The sequence below is a fragment of the Oncorhynchus keta genome, chromosome 27, assembly GCF_023373465.1.
Source record: "Oncorhynchus keta strain PuntledgeMale-10-30-2019 chromosome 27, Oket_V2, whole genome shotgun sequence".
NCBI lineage: Eukaryota > Metazoa > Chordata > Actinopteri > Salmoniformes > Salmonidae > Oncorhynchus > Oncorhynchus keta.
In genome coordinates this window covers 30,706,830-30,724,348 of record NC_068447.1, presented here as the reverse complement: position 1 = coordinate 30,724,348, position 17,519 = coordinate 30,706,830, and the positions used below count along the sequence as shown (strand labels likewise).

Sequence of the window (17,519 nt, the reverse complement as noted above, 5' to 3'; positions counted from 1 at the left end):
GCCAAGGGATCGACAAGGCTGTATTTCAAACCTGTTATCCTTGTCCACCCATGCAGCACTTTTCACAGACTGTCTATCAGATGGTGGTTCTTTATTAAGGTGTGGCTGATATTGGCTGAACACTAACAAAACAGAAAGCACTTTTACACAAGTATATGGGAGGGTTCCATGTAAGAATTAGTGCTTAGAGTGTCTTTAATGTTCCACCAAGCACTGACAAAAGACTGTCTTATTAAAGAGATTTGTGGTCTTCTGAACTTAAATGTAGTACTTGCATACAGTTGAAGTCAGAAGTTTACATACACTTAGGTTGGAGTCATTAAAACGTGTTTTTACTCCACAAATGTCTTGTTAACAAACTATAGTTTTGGCACATCAGTTAGGTAATCTACTTTTTGCATGACAAATAATATTTCCAACAATTGTTTACGGAAAGATTATTTCCCTTATAATTCACTGTATCACAATTCCAGGTCAGACGTTTACATACACTAAGTTGACTGTGCCTTTAAACAGCTTGGAAAATTCCTGAAAATTATGTAATGGCTTTAGAAGCTTCTGATAGGCTAATTGACATCATTGGAGTCAATTGGAGGTGTACCTGTGGGTGTATTGTAAGGCCTACCTTCAAACTCAGTGCCTCAATACCTGATATCATGGGAAAATCAAAAGAAATCAGCCCCCAAAAATTGTAGACCTCCACAAGTCTGGTTCATCATTGGGAGCAATTTCCTAAAGCCTGAAGGTACCACATTCATCTGTACAAACAATAGTACACAAGTATAACCACCATGGCACCACGCAACCGTCATGCCACTCAGGAAGGAGACAGGTTCTGTCTCCTAGAGATGAACGTACTTTGGTGCGAAAAGTGCAAATCAATCCCAGAACAACAGCAAAGGACCTTGTGAAGATGATGGAGGAAACAGGTACAAAAGTATCTATATCCACAGTAAAACGAGTCCTATATCGACATAACCTGAAAGGCCGCTCAGCAAGAAAGAAGCCACTGCTCCAAAACCGCCATTAAAAAGCCAGACTACGGTTTGCAACTGCACATGGTGAAAAATATCATTATTTTTGGAGAAATGTCCTCTGGTCTGATGAAACAAAAATAGAACTGTTTGGCCATAATGACCATCGTTATGTTTGGAGGAAAAAGGGGGAAGCTTGCAACCTGAAGAACACCATACCAACCGTGAAGCATGGGGGTGGCAGCATCATGTTGTGGGTGTGCTTTACTGCAGGAGTGACTGGTGCACATGTGGTAAGACAATTATGTGGATATATTGAAGCAACATCACAAGACATCAGTCAGGAAGTTAAAGCTTGGTCAAAAATGGGTCTTCCAAATGGACAATGACCCCAAGCTACTAAAGTTGTGGCAACTTGGCTTAAGAACAACAAAGTCAAGGTATTGGAGTGCCCTGACCTCAATCCTATAGCAAATATGTGGGCAGAACTGAAAAAGCATGTGTGAGCAAAGAGGCCTACACACCTGACTCAGTTACACCAGCTCTGTCAGGAGGAATGGGCCAAAATTCACCAAATTTATTGTGGGAAGCTTGTGGAAGGCTAGCAGAAACGTTTGACCCAAGTTCAACAATTTAAAGGCAATGCTACCAAATACTAATTGAGTGTATGTAAACTTCTGATGCACTGGGAATGTGCTGAAAGAAATCAAATCTGAAATAAATAATTCTCTCTACTATTATTCTGACATTCAACATTCTTAAAATAAAGTTGTGATTCTAACTGACCTAAGACAGGGAATTTTTACTAGGATTAAATGTCAGGAATTGTGGAAAAGCTGAGTTTAAATGTATTTGGCTAAGGTGTACGTAAACTTCCGACTTCAACTGTATATATGGAAAATGTATTGGTGTATTTTTGGCCATTACTCGCTTTGGCCATTATTTGCCAACATTTATACTCACAATTGTAAAAAAAAAAAATTTATGGGTCGTTCCACCAATTCAGTATGTTTGATTGCGCCTTATTTGAACATTCTGTCATAAAGAGCACGTTTAACTTAATAAAAAACATTTTTCCCATTTCAAGAAATTACTACAGTAAGTGCCTATTAAGTGCCAAATAAAGTAACAGCAACAGGGTTGATGATTTCATCATAAATCAGCCATAAATCCCCTTGAGACAGGGGGACTAGGAGCTTGTTGTGCGCTGTTAACCCCAAGGCACTGAGTGTGGCACTGACTCAAAACTTATTGAGAAGTCGCACAAACTAATTTAAAAAAAGATATAACAAATCAACTTTTTTCCCATTACGCTATACTGGAGGTAGATTTTTTGGCAGTGTGGGTGTATTCATGGATGCCAAGGGTAGCCAGGATTCCCCCCAAAATTGACCAATCATTTTATTATTTTTGTAATCTTTCATCTTTCAGTGTTTGTCTAGATCAGTGTGGAAGAACTTGATAGCCTTGTACAGCGCCTTGACGTCAACCCCATCGAACACATTTGGGATGAATTGGAATGCCAACTGCAAACCATGCCTAATCGCCCTAATGCTCTTGTAGCTGAATGGAGGCAAGTTCCCACAGCAATGTTCCAACATCTAGTGGAAAGCCTTCCCAGAATAGTGGAGGCTTTTAAAACAGCAAAGCGGGGACCAACTCCATATTAATGCCCATGATTTTGGAATGAGATGTTTGACGAGCAGATGTCCACATACTTTTGGTCATGTAATGTATATAAACAAAATCAAACAAGATCCTATAAGATACCAGGAGTATCTTAAGAAACAAAAAGAAAGATAACTCAGGAGGAAATAAAGTGGTGAACTGAAATCCATCTCACAACTTTCCCAGCAACAACAAAAGAAAAAGAAGATCAACTATCCAGAAAATGTTGGTTATGGAGTCATACCTGTAAAGGAACACACCACCACACTCACCTGAAGTCTTACAGCTATAGAATGATGACCTATCTGCCTCTCAAATGACTCCACATCTACTGTATGTGATTGTTTTGGCCCATGCACAAATCGTGATAATTCAACAAATAGAGGCAGACAAAGCACAACCTTCCACCTGCACAGCACCACAGGCATCTCCTAGTGCAATACAGCACATTGCAGACATACATGAGGGACTGATTGGAAAATGGTGATGTGAAATATGATGAAGACCCTTACCCTGGTATTATACATAACGTTGATGCAGAGAGCTGTGCTCTAGTCAAGACAATGAGTTATGTGGGAGCCAACCAATTATTTTGGCCAATGAAAGAGGACATTATATGGTACCAACCAGAGAATGTGCTTGGGCTTGTCCCTGAGCCACATCCAGCTACAAAACGACATATGATGCTTGATGGCACAGTCTGGGAGGAAATTTACTCTCTCGTTAAGAAATAGAGTGCATTAAGGGCATTAAGGGCAATATCGAATCTTGAGTGAGCACACACCTGTCTCATGAGTCTGTATCAATAGACTGCAGGCAGTGAACAATCATTTGTTAAAACTTCTTCAGGCTAGGGTCCTTTTTTCGGGAATTTCCGCCTGACTGACGTGCCCAAAGCAAACTGCCTGTTACTCAGGCCCAGAAGCCAGGATATGCATATAATGGGTATCATTGGATAGAAAACTTTGACGTTTGTAGAAATGTTAAAAATAATGTATGTATGATCCTGTCTCAGCCTCCAGTATTTATGCTGCAGTAGTTTATGTGTCGGGGGGCTAGGGTCAGTTTGTTATATCTGGAGTACTTCTCCTGTCCTATTCGGTGTCCTGTGTGAATCTAAGTGTGCGTTCTCTAATTCTCTCCTTCTCTCTTTCTTTCTCTCTCTCGGAGGACCTGAGCCCTAGGACCATGTCCCAGGACTACCTGACATGAGGACTCCTTGCTGTCCCCAGTCCACCTGGCCATGCTCCTGCTCCAGTTTCAACTGACCTGAGCCCTAGGACCGTGCCCCAGGACTACCTGACATGAAGGCTCCTTGCTGTCCCCAGTCCACCTGACTGTGCTGCTGCTCCAGTTTCAACTGTTCTGCCTTATTATTATTCGACCATGCTGGTCATTTATGAACATTTGAACATCTTGGTCATGTTCTGTTATAATCTCTACCCGGCACAGCCAGAAGAGGACTGGCCACCCCACATAGCCCGGTTCCTCTCTAGGTTTCTTCCTAGGTTTTGGCCTTTCTAGGGAGTTTTTCCTAGCCACCGTGCTTTTACACCTGCATTGTTTGCTGTTTGGGGTTTTAGGCTGGGTTTCTGTACAGCACTTTGAGATATCAGCTGATGTACGAAGGGCTATATAAATAAATTTGATTTGATTTGATTTGATTTGACACAATAGATATGGTAGGAGAAAATCCAAAGAAAAACCAACCAGAATTTTTGGGGGGAGAGCCCATGCTCTTACAATGGCCAGTATAAGGGCATATCCAAATCCAGCTCCCAGATTGCAATTCCCATGGCTTCCACTAGATATCAACAGTCTTTGTTCAAGGTTTCAGGCTTTTTTCTTCCAAAACGAGGAAGAATTATACGTTTTAGTACTGGGACTCAGTTGGAAATCAGTCTGCTAATATCATGTTTCTATTGAACATACTTCTTTCTCTATGAAATATTATAGTTTAATTACATTTTAGGGTACCTGAGGATTAAATAGAAACGTATTTTGACTTGTTTTAAGTGTAGCGGTAGCTTTTTGAATTCCTTTCTCTGCATGTTGAACGAGTGGATTACTCAAATCGATGGCGCCAATTTATTTGAATTGCAGACCCTCCAATTTCACAGGAAGTTGTCGACAGGTGTCCCGCTGGTGGGACGCCTAGCCCTAAGAAACCAGTGTTTCCAACCCTGTACATGTGTTTCTGCCTAATGCATTAAATCCAAAATTGTTCTAAAAGATGCTTAAGTTATTGAGGCATGTTTCTTTGTTTTTTAGGTTTTGAATTGTGTGTTCTATATCTTCAATAAAATGAAATAAGTACACCTGTGACAAATACACAATCAGACAACAGTATATTGTAGGTTTGCATGGCTGTTAGATGCAACGGCACCACTCCCAGTAAATTATCATGGTGTTCGGAGGTAGGGGGAGGATTAGTGGTAATTGCCAACTGTGACTGGGTGGGTCCTCTGTAGGCAAATGGTTGAGATGGGAGTGATTACTGGATTTAAAAAAGGGGCAGGCAAATTTTATGGGGGAGGAAGGAAACCTTAACTTCTTTAACTACCTATCAGTATTTGCCAGTACACCCCCCCCCCTCCCACACACACACACACACAGACATTGCTAAAATGAATACAAGTTAAACATATTTATTTTTAGATCACTACTTATTAAATTGAGTCTGGAAAGAAGGGGACATTTATGGAACAAAGACCCAAGACAAGGTGTGATGATTATTACAACACAAAAAAGGAAAGAAATGCCCCCTGGATACTTTGATGTGTGCACCCTCCAGTAAAGATTATTTTACACTTTTGCTAGATACAATGCATTGGAAAACTGGCAAATCCATTTTGATTGACATTCTGTTCTCATATTACTATAGAAGCCACACCACAGGCTTACTGGCAATTAATATTGAATGACACTAAACTTGGAGGTGGGGTGTATGTGGGATTCATATCCTTGACTAGTATATCTTGTGGTGGTATTGTTGCAAGATTCAATCTAGAATTAGCAACTGTTGCCAAGGCACTCATTTCCCAGGCAACCAGTGGCTGTTTACACACTTTCCTAATCAGTTTGTCCTGCATTGGCTAAACTGGCTACCAGTGTGCCAGTAGTATTTTATACAGACCAAAACCTACATGGACTAACACTGAATTACAGCATATTGACTTACACTATTTCATTTGTGCATGGGAATTTTTTTTCTCCTTTTTAGGGCCTCATGTGGACCTTTGGATGAAATGCATAAAAAGAAAAAGCTTTTGTTTTGGACCTAAATAGCTGCATGCATAGCTGAAATCTAAAGGCATCAGTGCGCAACAAGACCAGCTCAAGATAAGGTCAGAGGTCATCACTTACTGCCTACCCACTTCTGCTAACCACTCGATTCTGCAAATTGCTCAATAGGACTACATTTAATGCATTTTGCGATATATTAATTAATCTAATTACTTGTCCTTAACATTTTTATTAGCTGAAAAGCATAAAGGAATAAAACAATTTGGCAAATGTACTAGGCTATGAATACCATAAAATACAATTTGCTTGACATTGAGATTAAATTGCATTTTGTGAGTACATTTAAAAAATTGTATTTCTCAATAAAAAATAGAATAACAGACATGCAAGAAACTACAATTAAACAGCCATCCTTTTGAATCTTATCCATAGCTTTAGTTTCACACTCCAGTTAGTACTGAGTGCATGCTGAAGTGCAGCATGAGTCAGCTAACTCCTGTCTCCAATCTTGAACAGGGGGGGTGTCACAGACTGCGAGAAGGAGAGGGGTCGTACGGTCCGGGTGCCATTCTCAATGGAAAAACTCCTGTTACAGTACTCCACTACTCCCACGATCTGGGTCAGCATCAGTGGCAAGTGATGTCATCTGAGAACTTGGTTGAGCCCTGCCCTCAGGGCGAGACAGGGGTGAGGCGGCTCCCAGAAGCTCAGCTGGCCTGTGGAGACAACACGCCCCCGGAGAGACAGAGCCAGAGAGGGACACAGGAGGAGGAGGTGGGAGACAGCGGGTCCCTGGCCGACAACAACAAGATACAGGAAGTGACATCAGAACCCAGTGAAAGGGTAGGCCAACTGCAGGAGGACCCACAGACAGGTCTCAGAGGTAACCAGGGGACGTCTGCAGCACGGAGGAGTGGGGAGGATGGAGGGCCAGGTGTGTGTGGAGAATGGTGGTATTCTGGTGGTTCAATTCAGGTTTTTTTCTCATCAGGTTCTAAAAATCTAATTTGTCTGTTAAAGTTTTCCAATAATAAGTAACAGGAGAGGCATATAAATGACCAGTTAGTCATACAGTGGTGAACAGTTCTTATATGCTTTACTGAACAAAGATAAAAGAAAAGCTAGAATACTGAAATGAAAAGGAATGTTCAAATTCAGCACTCAGGAACTACAAAGCTGATGAAAGCAATATTATTTCTTATGGTTTAGTAAACATGACTTTCCTATCTAAAGTTGCCACCATTTTAGTTACAGTACATATTGACACTTTTTGAATAGAATTTGGCACTCAGCAGTTCAAGTGTGTAAGCGTGCATGTTCTGTACGAGTGTACGCATGTGTGTGTCTACGTGTGTGTGTGTGTGTGTGTGTGTGTGTGTGTGTGTGTGTGTGTGTGTGTGTGTGCGTGCGTGCGTGCGTGCGTGCGTGCGTGCGTGCGTGCGTGCGTGCGTGTGTGTGTGTGTGTGTGTGTGCGTGTGTGTATGAGTGTGTATGAGTGTGTGTTTTAATCTATATATCTGGGTGTGGCAGGTGTGTTTCTGGAAGAGCAGTGCTTCAGTGGGAGCAGGAGGAGGTCGTCCCCCAGGGAGGTGGTGTTACTACCGTATCCAGAAAGGGAGAGGGACAGGCGGACAGAGGAGCCCAGGGGCCCCCGGTCTTTCTTCTTCTTTGGAGGAGGGAACGGAGCCTCCATGTAAGTCCCTCCCCTATTCCAATGAAGTGAAATGATAAGACAATTCAAATTAGGCCTTAATTCAATCTGTTGAGTGTAGCCATTTTTTGTATTGACTACTTTTATTCAATGTAGAGTAACCTCCTATTGTGAGAGCAGAGGATGGCAACGGATCTACGACAAGACTAGAGAAGACTTTAAACTCAAGTGGTGCGAGATCAAATCCCCAGTCACCTATTACAATTTCAGAGAAGGTAACTGTACTATACAAGCTCATATGGTTCACTCCACAGAGGTATCAATACAGTTACAGTTACATAAAATGTTAATTCAGTCTTGAATATTTCATAATAAGTGGCAAATATATATCTGGGTTCAGTGTTTGAAATCTTGTCTCTTTTGTAGAAGACAACAGATATAAAATGACTGTATGAAGGAGAATGGTTTTGAATATGTCATCATGTCTTAGGTGAACAGCTCCTTTACCAGATCCCCAACAACAAGGTGCTGACCACTAAGATCGGCCTCCTTAGCAGCCTTAGGGAGTATGACCGCTTCAGCAGCAAGGTCAACCACGGTCGGGGACTGAGGTGAGGCATCTGCATAGACCTCTCACATTATAGTCCTGTAAAATACTGTATCTCTATAGAGTAGTTACTAATGTCTACTTCCAATGGTTACTTCATCTAATGGCTACTTCTATAATAACTTATGTTAGTTCCCTTTATTTGATTTTTTTACTTGATTTTCCTGCATCCATTTTTAAATCCAGTATTGAAAATAAGATAACATTTTTAAAAAGTGGACTATCCCTTTAAGTAATACAGTGACCTTTCATATAATGGCAATACTTCTCTACCTTGTAGGAGGTTGAAAATTGAGGAGTTTTTCCCCACCACCTTCCGCATGGACATGAGAGATGAGAGAGAGGCTTTCTTTGCCCAGCAGGAAGGTAAGAATTGGCCTAAGTCAAATACAACGCCTCCAGTAACATGATAACATGTCAATACTAGCACACTACAATACAGGTTCAACAAGATTCTGTAGGGGGCTACAGTTGAAAAAGCAACTTGTGCTTCATGGAAAAGACAATGAAGGCAAGATGTGTGACACAATAGTTGTCCTGGCGATTTGAATGTATTATTATTTATTTATTTTTATGATGGAACGTTAAGGTACATCACTTCAGTTCCCAGTAGGCTATTGTGATAAAATCACAAGAGAAACCTGTTGTGTTGCTATAGAGAAATGTTGGCAGAGGGCATATCTGAGAGACATGTAGTGAAAAGCCATGACACCCACAGTCCTTTAACAGTGGCTACCGCCTCACTGTAGCACCATTGCTCTTCACAGAATTTCAAAGCTGTTCATTTCAGAATTCAAAAGGCACTCACACATCTGAGCTATCTTTGTTGCAGGTGCATGGTAACAGTTGAATAACATGAGAAAAAAAAGAAGAAACCTGCACACTGCTCTTGCTAGTATCACTGCTCTTTATTACGCTTTAGGTATTGGCCTCAAGGCATTTCAAAACCTGTTATTTTCACCTTCTGCAGTTAGGTTTGTTAAAGAGGCAGAAGGGTTGAAGAAGAAACCATGACCCAGTCAGTTCTCCCAGTTCTCCCACACCAATTGCACAAGTAGACTTATGACTCAGCTGCCATAGAAGAAGGATGCAGTATAACTTGCAATGTGTATCATCATGAAGTTAATAGTAACTTTAATTCTAAAAGTTAAAGGATAAATCCACTCAAAAACTATATTCTGGTATTTTTTCATTAGTCCATTGTTAATACAGACCCCGAATGTTTGCATGTCAGCAGTCAAGTTTTCAGGATGTTGGACTTTCAAGAAGCAAAGTGCCACTCGCCACATCATCATGATGGTTCAAAATGCATCATCATGATGGTGTGGCAAGTGCCAATTTGCTTCTTGAAAATCCTATAATTGTTCCTTTAAGTTAAGAGGATGACAATGATACATCTGCATATTATAAATTGAAACAGCATCTCTCAAGCCTACGGCAAAATTACAACAATCAGGTGAAATATAACATGCATAATTACAACAATAAGGTTTAGTCTGCTTTGTGACATAAATAACTAATTATTGTGACACATACAGTACCAGTAAAAAGTTTGGACACACCAACTTATTAATGGGTTTTTATTGATTTATTACTGTTTTCTACATTGTAGAATAATAGTGAAGACTTCAAATCTATGAAAAAACACATATGGAATCATGTAGTAACCAAAAAATGGTTAAACAAATCTAAATATAATTTTATATTTTATATTCTTCAAAGCAGCCCCCCTTTGTCTTGATGACAGCTTTGCACACTCTTGAGATTCTCTCAACCAGCTTCACCTGGAAAGCTTTTCCAACAGTCTTGAAGGAGTTCCCACATATGCTGAGCACTTGTTGGCTGCTTTCCTTCATTCCACGGTCAAACTCATCCCTGACCTTATCAATTGGGTTGAGGTTGGGTAATTGTGGAGGCCAGGTCATCTGATGCAGCACTCCATCACTCACATCTCTTGGACAAATTGCCCTTACACAGCCTGGAGGTGTGTTGGGTCATGATAGTCCCACTAAGCGCAAACCAGATGGGATGCTGTAACGCTGCAGAATGCTCGGGTAGCCATGCTGGTTAAGTGTGCCTTGAATTCTAAATAAATCACAGATAGTGTCACCAGCAAAGCATCCCCACACCATCCCACCTCCTCCTCCATGCTTCACAGTGGGAACCACACATGCAGAGATTTTATTTTATTTGACCTTTATTTAACTAGACAAGTCAGTTAAGAACAAATTCTTATTTTCAATGACGGCCTAGAAACAGTGGGTTAACTGCCTGTTCAGGGGCAAAATAACAGATTTTTACCATGTCAGCTCGGGGACTTGATCTTGCAACCTTTTGGTTAATAGTCCAACTCTCTAACCACTAGGTTACCTGCCACCCCTATCATCTGTTCATCTACTCTGCATCTCACAAAGACACAGCGGTTGAAACCAAAAATCTCAAATTTGGACTCATCTTGGTCCAAGCAAGTCTCTTCTTATTGGTGTCCTTTAGTATTGGTTTCTTTGCAGCAATTTGACCATGAAGGCCTGATTCACTCAGTCTCCTCGGGAACAGTTGATGTTGAGATGTGTCTGTTACTTGAATTCTGGGAAGCATTTATTTGGGCTGCAATTTCTGAGGTTGGTGACTCTAATGAACTTATCCTCTGCAGCAGTTGCAAACCTGGGTCTTCCTTCCCGGTGGCGGTCCTCAGGAGTGTCAGTTTTATCATAGCGCTTGATGGTTTTTCTGACTGCACTTCAAGAATCTTTCAAAGTTCTTGAAATTTTCTGGATTGACTGAACTTCATGTCTTAAAGCAATGACGGACTGTCATTTCTATTTGCTTATTTTAGCTGATCTTGCCATAATATGGACTCTGTCTTTTACCAAATAGGGCGATCTCTGTATACCACCACTACTGTGTCACAACACAACTGATTGGCCCTAACACATTAAGATGGAAAGAAATTCTACAAATTAACTTTTAACAAGGCACACCTGTTAATTGAAATGCATTACAGGTGATTACCTCATGAAGCTGGTTGAGAGAATGCCAAGAATGTGCAAAGCTGTCATCAAGGCAAAGGGTCGTGTCACAAACGTTATAATAACTGGACCAAAGCGCAGCGTGATCTGGTTTCCACATCTTTTTAAGTGAAAGTCACAGCAAAACCAAAACAATAACTCTCAAAGCGAAACGTGAAGCTAATAATAGTGCTAACAGGCAACTATCCATAGTCAAGATCCCACAAAACACAAAAGGGGAAATGGCTGCCTAAATATGATCCCTAATCAGAGACAGGCCAACATAGCAATATAAATAACCTAGATGACCCACCCCGACCTAACCAACATAGATAATGAAAAGCTCTCTATGGTCAGGGCGTGACAGGTCGCTACATTGAAGAATCTCTTTGTTTAACACTTTTTTGGTTACTATACGATTCCATATGTGTTATTTCATAGTTTTGATGTCTTCACTATTATTCTACAATGTAGAAAATAGTTTTAAAAAAAAATAAAAAATTTGAACGAGTAGGCGTGTCCAAACTTTTGACTGGTACTGTAGGTAATGTAGTCAGCAATTGTGTCTGCATAGTTCACATATAACTACAATTATTAAATGTCACTATTTTGAGATATTCTAATAAGACATTTAAAAAGCATTCCCACATCTGAGTTATATTGTTGCAGGAGCATGGGAATAATGCGAAAAAAGAAAGCGCACTGCTCTTGCTCGTATTAGTAGTTTCATTCAAGTTTACATGATATATTCTAATAAGACCATGTTGCGTTGCTAGGTATGTGTGATGAGGAGACAAGCATGTGGATCTGTAAGCCCACGGGCCTCAACCAGGGGCGAGGCATCTTCCTCCTGAGGAGCCAGGAAGACGTCTCGGCCTTCAGACTCAAGCTGCAGAACATCGCAGAGACCCAGTGCAACAGGACGCTGCCTTTTCGCTTGCCCCAGGCACGCATCGTGCAGCAGTGGGTGAACACTAGGGCTGTGAACAAAACTTTATAAGAACGTTCAGTACTGTGTCTGCAAAACCAAAAGGAATTGCAGATTATACTATCATCAAATACATTATATCATTCTGATTTTATTCGATGTGGTTATACTATAGTAATTCTCCATGAATTGCAAAACTGCCATTGTCTGCCATATTCAGTTGACGAATTGGATATATTATTACATTTCTACCAACAGAGGGAATGCAAGATCTGTTTTTAAAAGAGCGATGTACTAAAGACGGGTTGGTTTATTAGCAACAAAACCGACGCGTGCGCAACTATGCGGCAAAACAGACGGTGTTGGTATAGATTGTTGACAACATGTAAACCATATATAAATAAGGTTTCACATAGAGCACCTCATCTCTCAAATGCATCGTTACAGTTGTTGGTTAGCTAGCTCATGAATTTGAGACATTTGGCATAGACGAAACATCAGTCGCATTGTTTTCGTGCCGCATTGTTTTCGTTCTCAGCCTTGTATCTATTGCGACAAGCCTCTGGGCCTGTATTCAGAAAGAGTATGCATGCTGATCTCGGATCCGTTTTTCCTTATCATAATGAATACGATTATTTGGACAGCCGGGACGATCCTAGATCAGCCAAGTGGATTATAATGTATATCTAATGTTTCCTCAGGTATGTCCAGAACCCTCTGCTCTTAAAGGGGAGAAAGTTTGATGTGCGCTCCTATTTCCTCATTGCCTGCACCTCACCCTACATGGTATTTTTTCGCCATGGTTACGTGCGCTTGACCTGTGACCTTTATGACCCCAACTCCCCCAACCTTTCTTCCCATTTGACCAATCAGGTTAGTAGAAAATGTGCTTCTCTTTCTTGGTTTACAAAATTATTTTGCCTCCCCTGAGCAGGATAGTGTTTTTTGTTGTTGTCATGAATCTTGTTCTGGAGGCAGCTCTGCAGAGTGGTCACGAGCTGATTTTAAACCAAACTTTAACTCTAACCTTAACCACACTGTTAACCCTAATGTCTAACCCCAACCTTCAATGAAGACAAAAAGTAAAATAAAAAATAATGAATCTTTACAATATAGGCAATTTTAATATAATAATATAATATAATAATATATTTTGATGTTTCAGTTGGCCTGTCTAAAGGGAAAATGCTCAATTCTGCTCCAGGACAACTCATGACAATAAATATCAACCTGCTCCCTGACCTGCAAGTTTAGTGATATAAGCAGAGTATTACTATTTCAGAATCAGGTTGTCAACAGATGCATCTCCATAGGATACTGCATGAAAATAGACCAGAAACCAGATCATAAAATAATGGTGCCAATCAAGTCTCAAACTGTTGGCCCTGTAACAACTCCTCTCTCTGGCCATTCATGTGTATCCTGATCCCCCTTTTGTTTCCCCACAGTACATGCAGAAGAAGAACCCTCTCTACAGCGTGCTGAAGGAGGAGACCGTCTGGTCCATGGATCGATTCAACACCTACGTCAATGACAAGCTCAGTGTTGCCAAGGGCCTGCCTAGGGACTGGGTGCTTGGCGCTTTCGCCGTGAGTTTTATAGTTTTTTTTTTAGGTTTACATCATGGTTAAGTTAACCCTTCAGGGACCAATTATGAAAGCATCATTGGTGTTATTTATAGTTAAGTGATGTGATTTTACTCCAGGGAGAGACTACAAATGACATCCTCTCCACCCACACCTTTGTGTCTGTCTGTCTGTCTGTTTGTCTTACCTTATGTCTGTTATCCATTCATTAGAAGCGAATGCAGCAGATCATGATCCAGTGTTTCTTCGCTGTGAAAGCCAAGCTAGATCGTAAACTGGGGTACTTTGACCTGATTGGCTGTGATTTCATGATTGACGATGACTTTAAGGTCGGCAAAACACCTCATTGGTTTTTAATGTAAAGTGTGTGTGAGTTTCAAAGTATTTGTGAGCGGTTGGTCAAACTAACAGTTGATGTGCTTGCTATGCCTTTGTCTGTCCTCATCTAGGTGTGGCTGTTGGAGATGAACTGTAACCCAGCCCTCCACACCAACTGTGAGGCCCTGAAGGAAGTGATTCCCAGTACTGTTGTGGAAACTTTGGGTGAGCACACACTACTGTTCACATGACTGGCTTAATTAGTTCTGTTGGACTATGATATTACCTCAAGAATTTGACAAGATATCCTCAAATGCAGCTGATCTCAGAAATAAACTCACTTCGGAAATACTTTTTTTGTCTTTGTAATTCAAGATAACGAGATGATGTGTCGCCAGTTCCCCTTTAATTTGTTAGTTTGCATGTGTGTGGCTTCTCTCTGTTTTTCTATTGGAGAGTTGAAAATAGCCTGATGTGTGATAGCTACTACCCAGCTGTAGGTTAGTCAGCCCTTACAGCCTTATGCCTTATCTCCTGTAGATCTGACTCTGGAGATCTTCAACAAGTGTCGCTGTGGACTGAAGCTGCTGCCACTGGCCAGCCAGAGGGACTTTGTGCTACTGTATGATGGCGAGACTGCCCATGTCCCTGTTCTCAGCCGCAGGAGCAAAACAGCAGTACCCCTCCAAGCCCAGCACCCAAAGAGTGTCTCCACCCAAATGCCCTTCACCACCAGCAGGACTCAGAAGACCGAGTCTGTAGCATCAGTGTCTCGGGAGAAGTCAGTGAGTGAAAACACATTTTCTCCTGTAGCCATGACGGCTGTCTTGGTACCCCTGACTGGCACTGATGCCACTGACCATCCTGCCCCTGTCACTACACACAATGATCCATTCCTGCAGACTGGTCCCAACCGACTCACAGGCCCAGCAGGGGCCCCCAGACCCCATCCCACCCACAAACCCAGTCCTCGACCCCTCAAGCCAGCCCAAGCCCGCGTGGAGCTCCGGCTCAGCAAGTGCACCTGGCAGCGGCGATCAGGGAACTCAGAACATCACAAGCCCTCAGATCTCCTGTGGGTGAAGGATACCTTCATGTCCCTGTCCACCCCGGCACTGACTGAGGGCTCACGCTTCTCTATGAGACGCCTGCGGGGCACCAAAGCCTGCCAACCCGACCAGGAACAACCCTTCTGCTACTCCCTGAGGCCCACACAGTTCCGCCTGGCCAAGCCCGGCACCAGCAGCCCCGTGTGGACAGACAAACAGGACAAGGAAGGGGAACAGGAGGGAGGGGGGGGCCAGGAGCCCGGTGTAGACACACAGAGTACAGCCAAGGAAGAGAAAGAGGACAAAGAGCACAGGGAGGAGCTGTGATATACTCATACTGAGACACTCACACCTGTCAAAGTATAGGCTTAACGTTAACCATTTTGGTTTGTGGGTAACAATATGCATGGGTGAGGTTGGAACCTCGCCATGAAAGGAATCCTACTTTGCTTTTTAATACAGAATATTTTATATTAATAAAGTATATTACTCCCCTGAAAACCCCCAGATGATTCTGTCTTTTGATGCTTGAAATGTTTGAGGTGGCTTCAAAAATGCAATTGCACAACAGTATGACAACTGGTGAAATAGCACACAGGCAAATCTACGGTACCAGAGTAATACTGAGACTAAGATTTTTTACTTGAAATGTATTATAAACAAAAAACAATGATTGCAAAGTTAGGCAATCTTCATACTAAATTTTGAACAGAAATGCAATGGTTCATTGAACCAGTCTAAAACGTTGCACATACACTGCTGCCATCTAAATTGAACCTAACCTGGAATAGTACATCATGGCCTTTCTCTTGCATTTCAATGGGAGAAAAAAAACATTTTTTTTTTCTTTGTATTAGCTTTTACCAGATCTTATATGTTATATTCTAGTACATTATTTTCACATTTCCACAAACTTCCACAGTGTTTCCTTTCAAATGGTATCAAGAATACAACAAGATGACGCCGACAGAGATGGTCGCCTCGCTTCAGGCCCTCAAAAAACTACTTTGTTTTTCTATGTATTAGTTTATGTATTATTTTTTACATTGTTAGCCCAGGAAATCTCAAGTGTTATTACACACAGCCGGGAAGAACTATTGGATATAAAAGCAATGACAACTTACCAACATTACGACCAGGAATATGTATTTAAGAAGAAGGGCGGGGGTGTATGTCTTATGATTAACGACTCATGGTGTAATCACAACAACATACAGGAACTTAAGTCCTTTTGTTCACCTGACTTAGAATTCCTTACAATCAAATGCCAACCACATTATCTTCCAAGAGAATTCTATTCGATTATAGTCACAGCCGTGTATATCCCCCCCAAGCAGATACCTCGTCGGCCCTGAAATAACTTCACTGGACTCTATGTAAACTTGAAACCGTACATCCTGAGGCTGAATTTATTGTAGCAAGGGATTTTAACAAAGCTAACCTTAAGAGCTAGACTTCCTAAAGTCTATCAGCATTTCGAATGCGAGATACAGGCTGCTAGCATTCTGGAATATTGCTACTCTAACTTCTGCAATGCATACAAAGCCTTCCCCTGCCCAGCCTTCTGCAAATCTGACCATGACTCCATTTTGTTGCTCCCAGCCTATAGATAGAAACTAAAACAGGAAACGCCCGTGCTCAGGTCCATCCAACACTGGTCTGACCAATCGGATTCCATGCTTCAGGATTGCTTCGATCACGTGGACTGGGATATGTTCCGGATAGCCTCAGACAACAACATTGATGTATACGCTAAAACATTTCCTAACCAGCATTTGCGCAAAAACTGAAAGCACAAACCATCGCTTTTAATCATGGCAAGGCGATTGGAAACATGACCGAATACAAACAGTGCAGCTATTCCTTCCGCATGGCAATCAAACAAGCAAAGAGTCGGTATAGAAACAAAATAGAGACGCAATTCAACGGCTCAAACACAAGACGTATGTGGCAGTCAATCACAGATTACAAAAAGAAAACCAGCCCCGTCACGGACAACGACGTCTTGCTCCCAGACAAATTAAACAACTCCTTTGCTCGCTTTGAGGACAATACAGTGCCACTGACACGGCCCGCTACCAAAGCCTGTGGGCTCTCCTTCTCCGTGTCCAATGTGAGTAAAATATTTAAACGTGTTAACCCTCGCAAGGCTGATGGCCCAGACGGCATCCCTAGCTGCGTCCTCAGAGCATGAGCAGACCAGCCGGCTGGTGTGCTTACGGACATATTCAATCAATCTCTATCCCAGTCTGTTGTCTCCACATGCTTCAAGATGGCCACAATTGTTGAACTAAATGAGTATCTCCCCTGTATCATAGCCTGGTACAGCTGTATCATCGCCTGGTACGGCAACTGCACCGCCCTCAACCTCAAGGCTCTCCAGAGGATAGTGCGGTCTACACAACGCATCACTGGGGGCAATCTACCTGCCCTCCAGGACACCTACAGCAACCGATGTCATAGGAAGGCCAAAAAGATCATCAA

The 17,519-nt window shown here is 41.8% G+C and overlaps 1 protein-coding gene across 2 annotated transcripts; it reads left to right on the top strand.

The window, feature by feature from the left end:
• Nucleotides 1-5,748: 5,748 nt before the first annotated feature.
• Nucleotides 5,749-15,533, top strand: ttll10 (tubulin tyrosine ligase-like family, member 10). 2 transcript variants are annotated; one of them, XM_035738535.1, is made up of 12 exons: nt 5,749-5,989; nt 6,405-6,771; nt 7,419-7,581; nt 7,696-7,814; nt 8,030-8,150; nt 8,427-8,512; nt 11,931-12,117; nt 12,784-12,955; nt 13,531-13,671; nt 13,881-13,997; nt 14,118-14,211; nt 14,527-15,533. In XM_035738535.1, exons 2-12 carry the CDS (start codon nt 6,528-6,530, stop codon nt 15,360-15,362), a joined length of 2,280 nt encoding a protein of 759 aa, XP_035594428.1. In that variant the 5' UTR covers nt 5,749-5,989; nt 6,405-6,527; the 3' UTR covers nt 15,363-15,533. The 2 variants fall into 2 exon arrangements, with proteins under 2 accessions (XP_035594428.1, XP_035594427.1); XM_035738534.1 differs by having other exon boundaries at nt 6,405-6,822.
• The last annotated feature ends 1,986 nt before the right edge of the window (nt 15,534-17,519 follow it).